At 43.1% G+C, this 14,703-nt stretch overlaps 1 protein-coding gene across 2 annotated transcripts; it reads left to right on the plus strand.

The window, feature by feature from the left end:
- Positions 1–692: 692 nt before the first annotated feature.
- Positions 693–14,415, plus strand: LOC112238556 (acidic leucine-rich nuclear phosphoprotein 32 family member B). 2 transcript variants are annotated; one of them, XM_024407126.2, is made up of 7 exons: positions 693–1,215; positions 5,387–5,536; positions 5,811–5,933; positions 12,228–12,405; positions 12,752–12,819; positions 12,918–12,948; positions 13,067–14,415. In XM_024407126.2, the coding sequence occupies exons 1-7, from the start codon at positions 814–816 to the stop codon at positions 13,120–13,122; spliced, it is 1,008 nt and encodes a 335-aa protein (XP_024262894.2). In that variant the 5' UTR covers positions 693–813; the 3' UTR covers positions 13,123–14,415. The 2 variants fall into 2 exon arrangements, with proteins under 2 accessions (XP_024262894.2, XP_024262892.2); XM_024407124.2 differs by having other exon boundaries at positions 694–1,215; positions 13,064–14,415.
- Positions 14,416–14,703: the final 288 nt, after the last annotated feature.

Here is a 14,703-nt window from a genome sequence, read left to right on the forward strand (position 1 = left end):
TCACTCCAGTGTTTAATTGCTAAATTGTAATTATTTCGTCACTATGGCCTAATTATTGCCTTACCTTCTTAATACATTTGCACACACTGCATATTGATTTTTATATTGTGTTATTGACTGCACGTTTGTTTATCCCATGTGTAACTCTGTGTTGTTGTTTGTGTCGCACTGCGTTGCTTTATCTTGGCCAGGTCGCAGTTGTAAATGAGAACTAGTTCTCAACTGGCTTACCTGGTTAAATAAAGGTAAAATAAAAATACATTTAAAAAGTAACATTTTGCGACTGCAAGGCCGGGCATACTTCAGAATCATGTTGGTAGCTCATGTGGACAAATAGCCAAACCGAAAACTGCAGACATTACTAGTGCCTCCCCCGCTATCAAACCGACATAAAACATGAAATGATTCAGAAATCTCAACTAGCAAGCAAGTCGCAGCAATGAAGAATTGAGTGCGTGCGCGTTCAAGCAAGTCGCAATAATGAAGAATTGAGTGCGTGCGCGTCCACGCGAAGAGGGGTGGAGAATTCTGGCAAGGGGGGCTTTTCGGCACAACACCGGAATGTTTTTATAGTTTCTTATTTAATACCCCGTCCAGCTGGTGGCGGTAATGCACCGTTAACTTTGGATGCCAACCGCGGTTAAACCTTAAACCCCATCGAAGAAGAAGTAGACCGCTCCAGCCCAAGTTACACCACCCCATTCCCGAAAATGGATCGCTCCTACAGACAGTGAGTCACGTGGCCTGCTATATAAAGCAGGCAGGCAGGCAGGCAAGCAACCAACCAGCTATACTGCTCGATTGAACGTAACAATGGGTAAAACGAGTGACCTAAGGGACTTTGAGCGTGGTATGATCGTAGGTGCCAGGCGCGCCGGATCAAGTGTCTCAGAAACGGCCGCCCTCCTGGGCTTTTCACGCACGACAGTTTCTAGAGTTTACCGAGAATGGTGTGACAAACAAAAAACATCCAGTCAGCGGCAGTCGTGTGGGCGAAAACAACTAGTTGATGAGAGAGGTAGAATGAGAATGGAAAGAATCGTGAAAGCTAACAGGCGGGCCACAAACAGACAAATAACAGCGCAGTACAACAGTGGTGCGCAGAACGGCATCTCGGAACGCACAACTCGTCGATCCTTGTCACGGATGGGCTACAGCAGCAGACGACCACGTCGTGCAAATGAGGAGTGGAAAAACATCGCCTGTGTAGATACGGTAAGGAGGCAATAGAATGTAGACTGTTCTATTGTCATTGACCAGATTGGCGCACATTCAACAAATCTGGTCTAACTAAGTGGAAAGTCGTCAAATCCGTCATGATTTATTTGTAACTGGCCCACAGTGGTTAAGTCCGATTTTAATATAGTTGGTTGTTTTCGCTGCATAACATTTAGAAGTGACCCCTTTTCAGGTTTAGAAGTGACTGCCAAATTCTAACTCCCTTTCCTATAAACTGAATAGCGTAGTTAGTATACAAAAATCGTGTTAGTCAGTCGTTTTTAACTGTAATGCATGTGTTGGTTGACATCCATACAAGCATTATACTCAAAGTTTTACCTCGACACACAGTATAGTGTGAAATACACATAAATAATATCCTAAATATAGGCTATTTTGCTGGGGGACGAGGAGATTCGGGATCTTCCTTCACTGTCCTTTCACTCACGTGTTTCCATGGCAATGCCATTGTTTGTTTTGGTTGGATTGATTGACCTCTTTACCACGTCAGCTGGCTGTAATCTCCAGGAGACACGTTTGATGTCAGCAGTGCTGTAAAAAGTACTCACTACATATTCACCGCCAAACCTACTGGCTCCAGGTCATCTACAAGTCTCTGCTAGGTAAAGCTCCGCCTTATCTCAGCTCACTGGTCACCATAGAAACACCCACCTGTAACACACGCTCCAGCAGGTATATTTCACTGCTCTTCCCCAAAGCCAACACCTACTTTGGCCGCCTTTACCTTCCAGTTCTCTGCTGCAAATGACTGGAACAAATTGCAAAAATCACTGAAGTTGGAGACTTATCTCCCTCACTAACTTCAAGCATCGGCTGTCAGAGCAGCTTACCGATCGCTGCAACTGTACACAGCCCATCTGTAAATAGCCCACCCAACTACCTACCTCATCCCCATATATATTTATTTATTTATATATATTTATATATATATTTATATTTATTTATTTATATATATATTATATACAAATACATTATAATATATATATTATATATATTTATTTGTATATATATTTATTTATATATATTAATGTATTTATATATATTATATATTTATATATATATATATATATATAAATATATAAATATATATGGGGATGAGGTAGGTAATGTGGGGATGGGTGGGCTATTATATATATATATATATATATATATTAGCTAAAAAAAATAAAGGCAACACTAAAATAACACATCCTAGATCTGAATGAAATATTCTTATTAAATACTTTTTTCTTTACATGGTTGAATGTGCTGACAACAAAATCACACAACAATTATCAATGGTAATCAAATTTATCAACCCATGGAGGTCTGGATTTGGAGTCACACTCAAAATTAAAGTGGAAAACCACACTACAGGCTGATCCAACTTTGATGTAATGTCCTTAAAACAAGTCAAAATGAGGCTCAGTAGTGTGTGTGGCCTCCAGGTGCCTGTATGAACTCCCTACAACGCCTGGGCATGCTCCTGATGAGGTGGCGGATGGTCTCCTGAGGGATCTCCTCCCAGACCTGGACTAAAGCATCCACCAACTCCTGGACAGTCTGTGGTGCAACATGGCGTTGGTGGATGGAGCGAGACATGATGTCCCAGATGTGCTCAATTGGATTCAGGTCTGGGGAACGGGCAGGCCAGTCCATAGCATCAATGCCTTCCTTTTGCAGGAACTGCTGACACACTCCAGCCACATGAGGTCAAGCATTGTCTTGCATTAGGAGGAACCCAGGGCCAACCGCACCAGCATATGGTCTCACAAGGGGTCTGAGGATCTCATCTCGGTACCTAATGGCAGTCAGGCTACCTCTGGCGAGCACATGGAGGGCTGTGCGGCCCCCAAAGAAATGCCACCCCACACCATGACTGACCCACTGCCAAACCGGTCATGCTGGAGGATGTTGCAGGCAGCAGAACGTTCTCCACGGTGTCTCCAGACTCTGTCACATGCTCAGTGTGAACCTGCTTTCACCTGTGAAGAGCACAGGGTGCCAGTGGCATATTTGCCAATCTTGGTGTTCTCTGGCAAATGCCAAACGTCCTGCACGGTGTTGGCTGTAAGCACAACCCCCACCTGTGGACGTCAGGCCCTCATACCACCCTCATGGAGTCTGTTTCTGACCGTTTGAGCAGACACATGCACATTTGTGGTCTGCTGGAGGTCATTTTGCAGGGCTCTGGCAGTGCTCCTCCTTGCACAAAGGCGGAGGTAGCGGTCCTGCTGCTGGGTTGTTGCCCTCCTACAGCCTCCTCCACGTCTCCTGATGTACTGGCCTGTCTCCTGGTAGCGCCTCCATGCTCTGGACACTACGCTGACAGACACAGCAAACCTTCTTGCCACAGCTCGCATTGATGTTCCATCCTGGATGAGCTGAACGACCTGAGCCACTTGTGTGGGTTGTAGACTCTGTCTCATGCTACCACTAGAGTGAAAGCACCGCCGGCATTCAAAAGTGACCAAAACATCAGCCAGGAAGTATGGGAACTGAGAAGTGGTCTGTGGTCTCCACCTGCAGAACCACTCCTTTATTGGGGGTGTCTTGCTAATTGCCTATAATTTCCACCTGTTGTCTATTCCATTTGCACAACAGCATGTGAAATTTATTGTCAATCAGTGTTGCTTCCTATGTGGACAGTTTGATTTCACAGAAGTGTGATTGACTTGGAGTTACATTGTGTTTAAGTGTTCCCTTTATTTTTTTGAGCAGTGTGTGTGTGTATATATATATTCTGCTCTTTTGCACACCAGTATTTCCACTTGCACATCCTCATCTGCACATTTATCATTCCAGTGTTAATTTGCTAAATTGTAATTATTTTGCCACTATGGCCTATTTATTGCCTTACCTCAATTTGCTCTCACTGTATACAGATTTTCTATTGTGTTATTGGCTGTACGTTTGTTTATCCCATGTGTAACTCTGTTGTTTTTGTCGCACTGCTTTGCTTTATCTTGGCCAGGTCGCAGTTTTAAATGAGAACTTGATCTCAACTGGCCTACCTGGTTAAATAAAGGTTAAATAAAAAAAACTCATCTATTGGGTGAAATACCACAGTGTGCCATCAAAGTTACACGATTTATGACCTGTTGCCACAAGAAAAGGCTTTTATCACTTTATCACTTATCACTTTTGTTTTATTATATATTTCACTTGCTTTGGCAATGTTAACATGTTTCCCATGCCAATAAAGCCCTTAAATGGATTGCTAACAAAAAGCATTGCATGTGTCATTAGTGACTGAACAGCGGCCAAGTGAAGGTAGAACCGTATTGTGCGGTTCTTCCTCGTGGCAGCTGGTTTAAAGAAACAACCGCGGCGCCTCGACAAAAACATTATGCAACCAAACACTTTTATAGCCTTCTCAATGTTTGACTTTGTCTGTGTGCAAATCATGATCGTTTGACGTTCAACGTTAACTTTCTTCAACCTTTTCATCAAGCTTTTGATTGAGCAACGACTGACCCTGAATATTAGTGATGTAACATTTTGTAGCTACGACCTGAGAGTTGCAACTGTTCATACAAAAGTCAGGAAAACCATCAGTGGAATAATAACCACACATCATTGAAGTCCATATTTTGTGTATTGACCTTTTTTTTCCATCATGAAGTTTAGATTCAAGCTTTGTTATGGATTCAAATAAAAAAATAAAGTATTGATGCAGCAAGTTATAGTTGCCGAAATGTGACCATTCTAAACATGTTTTCCACAACACTTTTGCATAATGGGTGGCAGGTAGCCTAGCTGTTGGAGCATTGGACAAGTAACCCAAAGGCCGCTAGTTTGAATCCTCGAGCTGACAAAGGGAAAAATCTGTGGATGTGCCCTTGAGCAAGGCACTTAACCCCAATTGCTCCACTGTTGACATTGATGATGGCAGACCTTGGCCGTTACCCGACTCTCCAAGGATGTCTCGGGGCGAGTGGGATATGCAAAAATAATAATAATTCCAATTCATACATGTGTATGAATACACACTGATATGTGGAAAATAGGACAAATATAAGCCCTCAAAGTATTATATATGCATAAAATTACATTTGAATGTGTTTATTCTCAATTTTGAGTGTTTGTAGTGCAGCTGTAAACAATGTCTGCAAACATTAAAACACATATTCTGTCTTTTGAATTACATTTTTTTTTATCCTTATAGGTACGAGAACTTGTCCTTGACAACTGTAGCTCAAATGAAGGAAAAATCGAAGGCCTCACAGCAGAATTTGTCAGTCTGGAATTCCTCAGTTTGATAAACGTTGGTTTAATCTCTGCCTCCAACCTTCCCAAACTTGAGAAACTCAAGAAGGTAAAGTTTTTATTTTTTGACACAAGCTTACATTTACAGTAAAACATTTTACACATTTTGTGGTGTTGGGGAGAAGGGGTAAAAAAAAAAGCCATTGACTACGTTCCTAATGACACTTGTATAATGCACTACCTTTTGAGGGCCCTGGTCTAAAGTAGTGCTCTATGTAAGGAATAGGGTACCATTTGGGACATAGTCATTATTTTCTGAAAGGCTGTTACTTGCTTTGGTGTTTTTGGACAGAAGTGACTGATATCTTCACATTATGTTGCAGTTGGAACTCAGTGACAACAGAATCTCTGGTGGCCTTGACGTGCTAGCAGAGAAACTCCCCAACCTCACACATCTAAATCTAAGCGGAAACAAACTGAAAGACATCAGCACGTTGGAACCTTTGGTAGGTACACAACTCCCGGTAGAGCACAATACAGTGCGACGCAATCTCATTGGCTCAGGCTGTCTCAAATTACACTTTTCCCTTTTTTTAGAGTTTTGACCATAGACCTAGTTGGCAGTGTGATGTTTGTTTCCCTATGTTAGTAACGTTAATGCTGACAGACACGGCAGCTCTGCTTCTAGCTCCTAAGCAACTTTGCAGTATTTTGTTATTAGCCCAGAAAGTTTTTGTGTTCATACATACAGCCTGAAATAACTTTTGGATAACAGAGCAGCGGTCACTCACCAGCATTACGACCACGAATACGACTTTCCCAAATTTGATCCTTTGTTCGTACCCACCAGGGCAATTTAAGTTATCCCAGAGGCTGCTCCAAGACACTACCGGCGGAGAAGAGGTATTCGGAGTGGACTTCTCGTCCGACTCATGAGGCGTGCACACCATTCACCGCTTCTGAGTATATTACTCGCTAATGTTCAGTCTCTGGACAATAAAGTAGACGAGCTCAGGGTGAGGATCTCCTTCCAGAGAGACATCAGGGACTGTAACATACTCTTTCACGGAATCATGGCTCTCTTGGGATATGCTGTCCCTGTCCATACTGCCAGCTGGGTTCTCAGTTCATCGTGCAGACAGGAATAAAGAACTCTCCGGGAAGAAGAGTCGATGGTGTATGTTTCATGATTAACTACTCATGGTGTGTTTGTGATAACATAGATAAAGTCCTTTTGTTCACCCGACCTAGAATACCTCAATCAAATGCCGACTGTATTACCTCCCAAGAGAATTCTCTTCAGTTATAGTCACAGCCGCGTATATTCACCCTCAAGCCGTTACCACAAACTGGAAACCACATCATGTGGCTGCATTTATTGTAACTGGGGTTTTAACAAAGCAAATTTGAGCAAATCGGTACTAAAGTTCGATCAACACATTGACTGTAGTACTCGCTTAGGAAAAACACTAAACCACTGCTACTCGCCCTTTCGCAATGCCTACAAGGCCTTCGGCAAATCAAATCACGACTCCATTCCTTCCTAGGAGGCAGAAACTCAAACAGGAAGTACCTGTTTTAAGGTCTATTCAACGCTGGTCAGTCCAATCAGAATCCATGCTTCAAGATTGTTTTGATCACGCAGACTGGGAAATGTTCCAGGTAGCCTCTGAGAATAACATTTGACATATACACAGACACGGTGGCTGAGTTCATCATTAAGTGTATTGGGGATGTTGTTCCCGCGGTGACGATTTAAAACCTACCCTAACCAGAAACCGTGGATAGATGGCAGCATTCACGCAAAACTGAAAGCGCAAACCACTGAATTTAACCATGGCAAGATGATTGGGAATATGGTTGAATAAAAACAGTGTAGTTATTCCCTCCGTAAGGCAATCAAACAGGCAAATCATCAGTAGAGAGACAGTGGAGTCGCAATTCAACGGCTCAGACATGAGCCATATGTGGCAGGGTCTACAGACAATCACAGATTACAAAAGGAAAACCACCCACTTCGGACACTGACGACTTGCTCCCCGACAAGCTAAACACCACCATCGCCCGCTTTGAGGATAACACGGTGCCACCGACGCGGCTCGCTCCCAATGATTGTGGGCTCTCCTTCTCCGTTGGCTGAGGTGAGTAAGACATTTAAGAATGTTAATCCTCGCAAGGCTGTCGGCCCAGACGGCATCCCTAGCTGCGTCCTCAGAGCATGCACATAGCAGCTGGCTGGAGTGTTTACGGACCCATTCAATCTCTCCCTATCCCAGTCTGCTGTCCCCACTCCTCACTATTGGTCCTGTACCCAAGAAAGCGAAGGTAACTGAACTAAATAACTATCGACCCGTAGCACTCACGTCTGTCATCATGAAGTGCTTTGAGAGGCTGGTTAAGGATCATATCACCTCTACCTTACACACTAGACCAGGCCTGTGCAAAGGCCGACCCGGGGACCGTATGCGGCCCGCAACCTGATTCAATACGTCCCGTGGAATCATGTTCGGATCACAAAGAATTTGCAATAGTAACGTTTTGAAAAATGTGTTTGTTATTCAAATTAAAAACCCAATGAATACAATCCTTTGTGTAATGATTTAACTCCCACCGCTTGTGGGACATTTATTTTGAAGGCATGTATAAATAACAACTGCACGAGGACAGACAGTGACTGACAGGCTGACACACACTTCCTGTTAGCTAGCTAGAAATTGTGCAAAAATTAGTTTTTCAAAGAAAAGGAAAGTAGACAATGAATGTAGGGTGTTCCAGCAAGAGTGGACATCAAAATATTTATTTATTGAGGTATCAGGAAAAGCTGTATGCAAAGAGTGGATCGCTGTCCTGAAAGACTACAACTTGTTCTGACACGTCCAGACGAAGCATGCAGAGAAATATAGGAATATGTTTTCTGAGCAGCGGGCAAGTGCATCGAAAGAGTTGCTTTGTCAGTTGCAAAAGCAGCAAGGACTTTTCACAAAACTGCATTCAGCAAATGACAGAATTGCAAGAGCGAGCTATGTACTGTCTCACAAAATTGCTAAACATAGCAAGCCATTTGCTGAGGGTGAATTCATTAAAGAATGTTTAATTGACTCTGCAGCAATACTTTGCCCCGACAAGAAAGAGCTGTTTGAAAATGCTTCCCTGTCATGACGAACAGTGTTGAGGACATCACGGAGAATATGGAACAACAGTTGAAAGACACGGTAAAGGATTTCACCTATTTCTCCTTGGACCTTGATGAGAGCAGTGATGCATGTGACACGGCACAGTTAATATTCTTACGAGGCATAACCCCAGACTACAGAGGAGCTTGCTTCAGTGCAGTCAATGAAGACGACAACCACAGGGAAAGATTTATTGGGGGAGGTTAATAAGTGTGTGGCAAGGCTGGGACTGAGTTTTGACAAGTTATCCAGTGTGACCACTGATGGATGCCCAAACTTGACAGGAGAAAACTTTGGCCTTTTGAAAAGGATACAAGATCAAGTAGCTGAGCTGAACCCAGATCAGAAAATTATTTTCCTGCATTGCATTATTCATCAGGAGGTGCTCTGTAAATGTGTACTGAAAATGAGCTATGTTGTGGATAAAGTCACTAAAGTAAGCGCAAAAATCATAAGCACAAAATCTTTAAACCACAGGCGGTTTGTCTCACTGTTGGAAGGGTCATGCAAATCTCCCCTACCACACAAATGTGAGATGGCTGAGTTTGGGGAAGGTGCTTAAAAGGGTGTGGGACCAGAGATTGCTGAGTTTTTGCAAGTGAAAGGAAAATATGTGGATTTCCCTCAACTGCAAGATAAAGAATGGTTGGCAGATTTTATTTTTGTTGCCTTCACTGTGGACATCATGGCACTCCATGAATGAACTGAATTCCAAACTATAAGGGAAGGGCCTTTTTGAACATCAGATGTACAGCCTGATCAAAACCTTCAAGGGAAAATGACTCCTGACACGCCAAGTAGAAGCCAACAATCTTACCCACCTTCCGACACTACTAGTCTGTTCTCTATCAGATGACCAGTGGGAGAAGTGTACATCACTGCTTTGAACAGTGAGTTCTCATCGTTTTGAGGATTTCAAAGTGTTGGAAAATGACATGCTGTTTGTTTCCTCTCCTTTCACCTTCAATGTGGATAACGCTCCCACTGACCGGCAACTTGAGCTTATTGAACTTTAGTCTGATGCAGTGATTGTTTTGAATAGTTCTGTAATGTCACTGAGAAAGTTCTATGTATGTCTCGAACAAAACTTTCCAAAGATGAGGAGTTATGCTCAGATGTTTGCACTCTTTAGGTTAACCTATGTATGTGTCTAGAAGAAAAAGAAACGCACACCTATTTAGGCGAGGTGCTGGCTATCGGAGTAGAAAACTTGAAAATAAAGGAGCCGCTCACTCTAGGAGCTCAGATGCAAAAATGGAATATCCAACGTTTCGACAGCCAAGCTGTCTTCATCAGGGTATAATCAAACACTGCGGGATGACTCGTTTTTATAGTGTCAAAAGACACAGGTGTCTGTGGCCTAATATCATTGGTTAATTCTCAAATATTAAAATGGCATACAAAAAACAAATGGATAGCATACGATTTATAAATGTATTTTAGACTACACAAGCTTACAAACAATTACAATGGCAAAGTCACAAGAATGGCTTCAGATCAAAGTCTACGTTGAGACCGAAGGGAGCAAGGGTCTTTAAATTAAAGTGCCAGGCAGTCTCTCGTTTTAACAATAAATTAAAGGTCACGCCCTCTCCTAGGGAGGGTGACATGTTTGATGCCAATATAACGCAGAACCTATGTATGTGAACATATTTTCAGTGATGAAATATAACAAGTCAAGGCACAGATCATCTCTTACTGACTCCCACCTTTCAGCAATCCTGCGCACAGTGACGTCAGAAACTATACCTGACTTCACTGCTCTAGTCAATGCCCATCAGACTTCACTCCTCACACTGAGTAGTTTAAATGTTATGTTGAGTGCTTTAACATCTGTTTTTGTGCATACCTGTTAACAAGAGTTCTGTCCGTGGTGCTGAATGCACAGTGTACTTTTCCCTCCATATAGTTAATTGTATGTTTTAATAATAAATACCTACCAAAAGGTGAACATGGATGTGGTTTATTTATGTGCATGTTAAAGTAAAATAAGTAGCATATCTGGATGTGATTTACAGTAATATCTGTCACAGTCATACACATGATGTATAATCCTGTAATATGATTCTGGCCCACGATGGCAAAAATATATTCTGTCGCCCTCCATGGGAAATAATTGCCCAGGCCTGCCCTAGACCCACTTCAATTTGCTTATCGCCCCAATAGATCCACAGACAATACAATCACCATCGCACTGCACACTGCCCTATCCCATCTGAACAAGAGGAATACCTATGTCTGAATGCTGTTCATTGACTATAGCTCAGCCTTCAACATCATAGTACCCTCCAAGCTCATCATTAAGCTCGGGACCCTGGGTCTGAAACCCTGCCTTGTGCAACTGGGTCCTGGACTTCCTGATGGGACACCCCCAAGTGGTGAAGGTAGGAAATAACCTCCACTTTGCTGATCCTCAACACTGGGACCCCACAAGGGTATGTGCTCAGTCCCCTCCTGTACTCCCTGTTCACCCATGACTGCGTGGCCACGCATGCCTCCAACTCAATCATCAAGTTTGCAGACAACACAATAGTAGTAGGCCTGATTACCAACAATGACGAGACACCATACAGGAAGGAGGTGAGGGGCTTGGTGGAGTGGAGCCAAGAAAACAAAACAAAGGAGCTGATCGTTGACTTCAGGAAACCGCAGAGGGAGAACGCCCCTATCTACATCTACGGGGCCGCAGTGGAGAAGGTGGAAAGCTTCAAGTTCCTTGGCCTACACATCACTGACATTCTGAAATGGTCCACCCACAAAGACAGCGTGGTGAAGAAGGCGCAACAGCGCCTCTTCAACCCCAGGAGGCTGAAGAAGTTTGGCTTGGCCCATAAGACCCCCACAAACTTTTACAGATGCACAATTGAGAGCATCCTGTTGGGCTATCTCACCGCCTGGTATGGCAACTGCACTGACCGCAACCACAGGGCTCTTCAGAGGGTGGTGCGGTCTGCCCAATGCATCACCGGGGGCAATCTGCCTGGCCTCCATGACACCTACAGCACCCGATGTCCTTGATCTTTTTGGCCTTCCTGTGACATCAACCACCCGAGCCACAGCCTGTTCACCCCTCTATCATCCAGAAGGCGAGGTCAGTACAGGTGCATGAAAGCTGGAACCGAGAGACTGAAAAACAGCTTCTATCTCAAGGCCATCGGATGGTTAAATAGCCATCACTAGCCGGCTACCACCCGGTTACTCAACCCTGCAACTTAGAGGCTGCTGCCCTATATACATAGACATGAAATCACTGGCCACTTTAATAATGGAACACTAGTCACTTTAATAATGTTTACATACTGCTTTACTCATCGTGTGTGTGTGTGTGTGTGTGTGTGTGTGTGTGTATATTGTATTCCATTCTACTGTATTTTAGTCGATGCCACTCCGACATTGCTCGTCATATCTATAGATTTCTTAATTCCATTATTTTACTTTTAGATTTGTGAATTGTTAGATACTGCTGTACTGTTGGAGCTAGGAACACAAGCATTTCACTACACCTGCAATAACATCTGCTAAATATGTGATCATTTGATGTGGCACTCTGCTATAAAATCTAATGAGAGATTTATTCAGGCAGTGTTGTTCACCCCCTAATTACCCTACACCCATTTGGTCCCACAGAAAAAGCTGGACAGCCTGAAGTCTCTAGACTTGTTCAACTGTGAGGTGACCAACGTGAACGACTACAGGGAGAGTGTGTTCAAGCTGCTCCCTCAGCTCACCTACCTGGACGGGTACGACGTGGAGGACCGAGAGGCATCCGACTCGGACAGAGAGGTGGCCGGTGACGATGATGAGGGTGGGCAGCCATTTAGTTTTCTTGTTGCGGGAATATGAGGAAGTGCAGATGTGGAATGGAGGTGTTCTGTAGCTCAGTCGGTAGGCCGTGGCACTTGCATAGTTAGGATAGTGGGTTTGATTCATGGGACCACACATACATAAAATGTATGCTTGCATGACTAAGTCGCTTTGGATAAAAGCATCTGCTAAATGGCATATTATATATTACAATCCAGATTAGTACATCGTGGGTATTTTGTCATTCAAGGGAATTCTATTGTGTATTTGGTAGGGTTTGTCAGCATGTATCTGTGTGACTGACAATGGATGTGATATATATTATATATATTTTTTTTTAATTTTAGAAGGGAATGAGGATGGAAAGGAGGAACACTTTGACAAGGACTGTGATGAAGAGGGAGTAGTAGAGGAGGTAAAACCTTTTTTGGTTTGTTTGTGACTCAATAGTTTAATGTGGGGTATAGTTTGAGAGCTCTGTGGATGCTGACCTGCTCTGTCACTTCTCTCCAGGAGGAAGACCTCGGCATTGATGATGAAGATGGTATGTAAATGTTCATACTTTTTGTCACAAGCTCATGTTAAAGCTCATGTTTCACATTTGGATACTTTACTAAGTACAGCATCATAGTATAATAAGCCTTTCCCATTTCTCCCAGAAGTCAAGGCTGTCCAAGGAGAGAAGAGAAAGCGAGAGCCTGACGACGATGACGATTAAGAACAAAAAACGAAAGCATAGCGTTACCAACTCCTTCCCTCTCCAATAGTAGTTACATAGGATGAGCCTTGACTAGAATACAGTATATACATATGAAGTGGGTAAAACGTTATGTAAACATTATGTAAACACTGTGACCAGTGTTGAAAGACTATGTTCATAGCGCAGCAGTCTCTAAGGTGCAGTGTTGAGTATCGGGTGGTAGCCGGCTAGTAACAGTGACTAAGTTCAGGGCAGGGTACTAGGTGGAGGCCAGCTAGTGGTGACTGAGTAACAGTCTGATGGTCTGGAGATGGAAGTTGTTTTTCAGTCTCTCGTTCCCAGCTTTGATGCACCTGTACTGTCTTCGCCTTCTAGATGGTAGCGGGTTGAACAGGCCGTGGCTCGGGTCCTTGATGATCTTCTTGGCCTGTGACACCGGGTGCTGTAAATGTCCTGGAGGGTAGACCGTGTGCCCCCTGGTGATGCGTTGGGCTAACCTCATCACCCTCTGGAGAGACTTGCGGTTGCGAACTGTGCAATTGCCATACCAGGCGGTGATGCAGTCAGACAGGATGCTCTCAATGGTGCATCTGTAGAAGATTGAGGGTATTAGGGGTCAAACCAAATTTCTTCTGCCTTGTCATACGTTTTTTTCGTACTGAGCACAGCCCTGGAGATTTCTACTCCCAAACTAATGAAAATAAAATGGTGACACCATTAAAATATCATTTTTCCCATCCAAAAATGAGCCAAACAATATATTGGTCCGTATTATCATGCTGGTGTTATTTGACAATACGCAAAATCATCACCCCCCCAATATGCCTCCTCACCTCCCTCAATTGAACAAACTGCTATTATTGTTACACACAAATGGTATAGGAATTACCTTCCATATTGAAATAAAGGAGGAAATTGGCTAACTGCTGTGCAATTTCTATCAATAAGGCAATGGGATGGGACAATTTCATGAGTGCTTTTCCCCCATAAATGAGGAGAGGTTGCTGCTGCTGGTCAGTCTGAGACTGGCAGGCTGCTCATGTTTAAGGGAAGGGCTACTTTAAAAAAATGACACGTTACGAGCTACAAAAAAAATGTCTGGCTTTCAAACAGGCACGATCTTCTCTTTTCTTCCCTGCAACTCTTCTCCGGGTCCTTAGTGTACAAGAGGAAGTAGAGTGCCCTGAGTGGCTGTTTGATTTAAGTCAAAACTATGTAAATACCTGAAAATGTTTGTTTAGCAACGATCAACAACAACAGGGGTGTTTCTATAAGTATTTAATTTTCAATAAATTTGCAAACATTTCTAAACTTGTTTTCACTTGGTCATTATGGGGTATTGTGTGTGGATGGGTGAAGGGAAAAATGATTTAATCCATTTTGAATTCAAGCTGTAACACAATGTGGAATAAGTCAAGGTGAATGAACACTGTAAATAGTGTGATATTACTCTTTCTACATACCAATGTTTTGTATTGCAACAGTTGTGAAAGAATGACATACATGAATAATTCACCAAACATGGTTAGGCATCTGTGATAAGTTGATGTAATACATCTATTATTCAGGTTCCCCTAGTACCCGAGTCCTTGATTGATG

This window comes from Oncorhynchus tshawytscha, unplaced genomic scaffold (genome assembly GCF_018296145.1).
Source record: "Oncorhynchus tshawytscha isolate Ot180627B unplaced genomic scaffold, Otsh_v2.0 Un_contig_6829_pilon_pilon, whole genome shotgun sequence".
Taxonomy (NCBI): Eukaryota; Metazoa; Chordata; class Actinopteri; order Salmoniformes; family Salmonidae; genus Oncorhynchus; species Oncorhynchus tshawytscha.

Excerpts from the sequence above, each read along its gene's own strand:
- LOC112238556 (XM_024407124.2), top strand. The coding sequence starts at position 814 with ATGGGTAAAACGAGTGACCTAAGGGACTTTGAGCGTGGTATGATCGTA. Across the intron at positions 5,537-5,810 it reads AACTTGAGAAACTCAAGAAG|TTGGAACTCAGTGACAACAG; the intron begins GTAAAGTTTTTA and ends ATTATGTTGCAG. Across the intron at positions 12,406-12,751 it reads GGCCGGTGACGATGATGAGG|AAGGGAATGAGGATGGAAAG; the intron begins GTGGGCAGCCAT and ends TTTTAATTTTAG.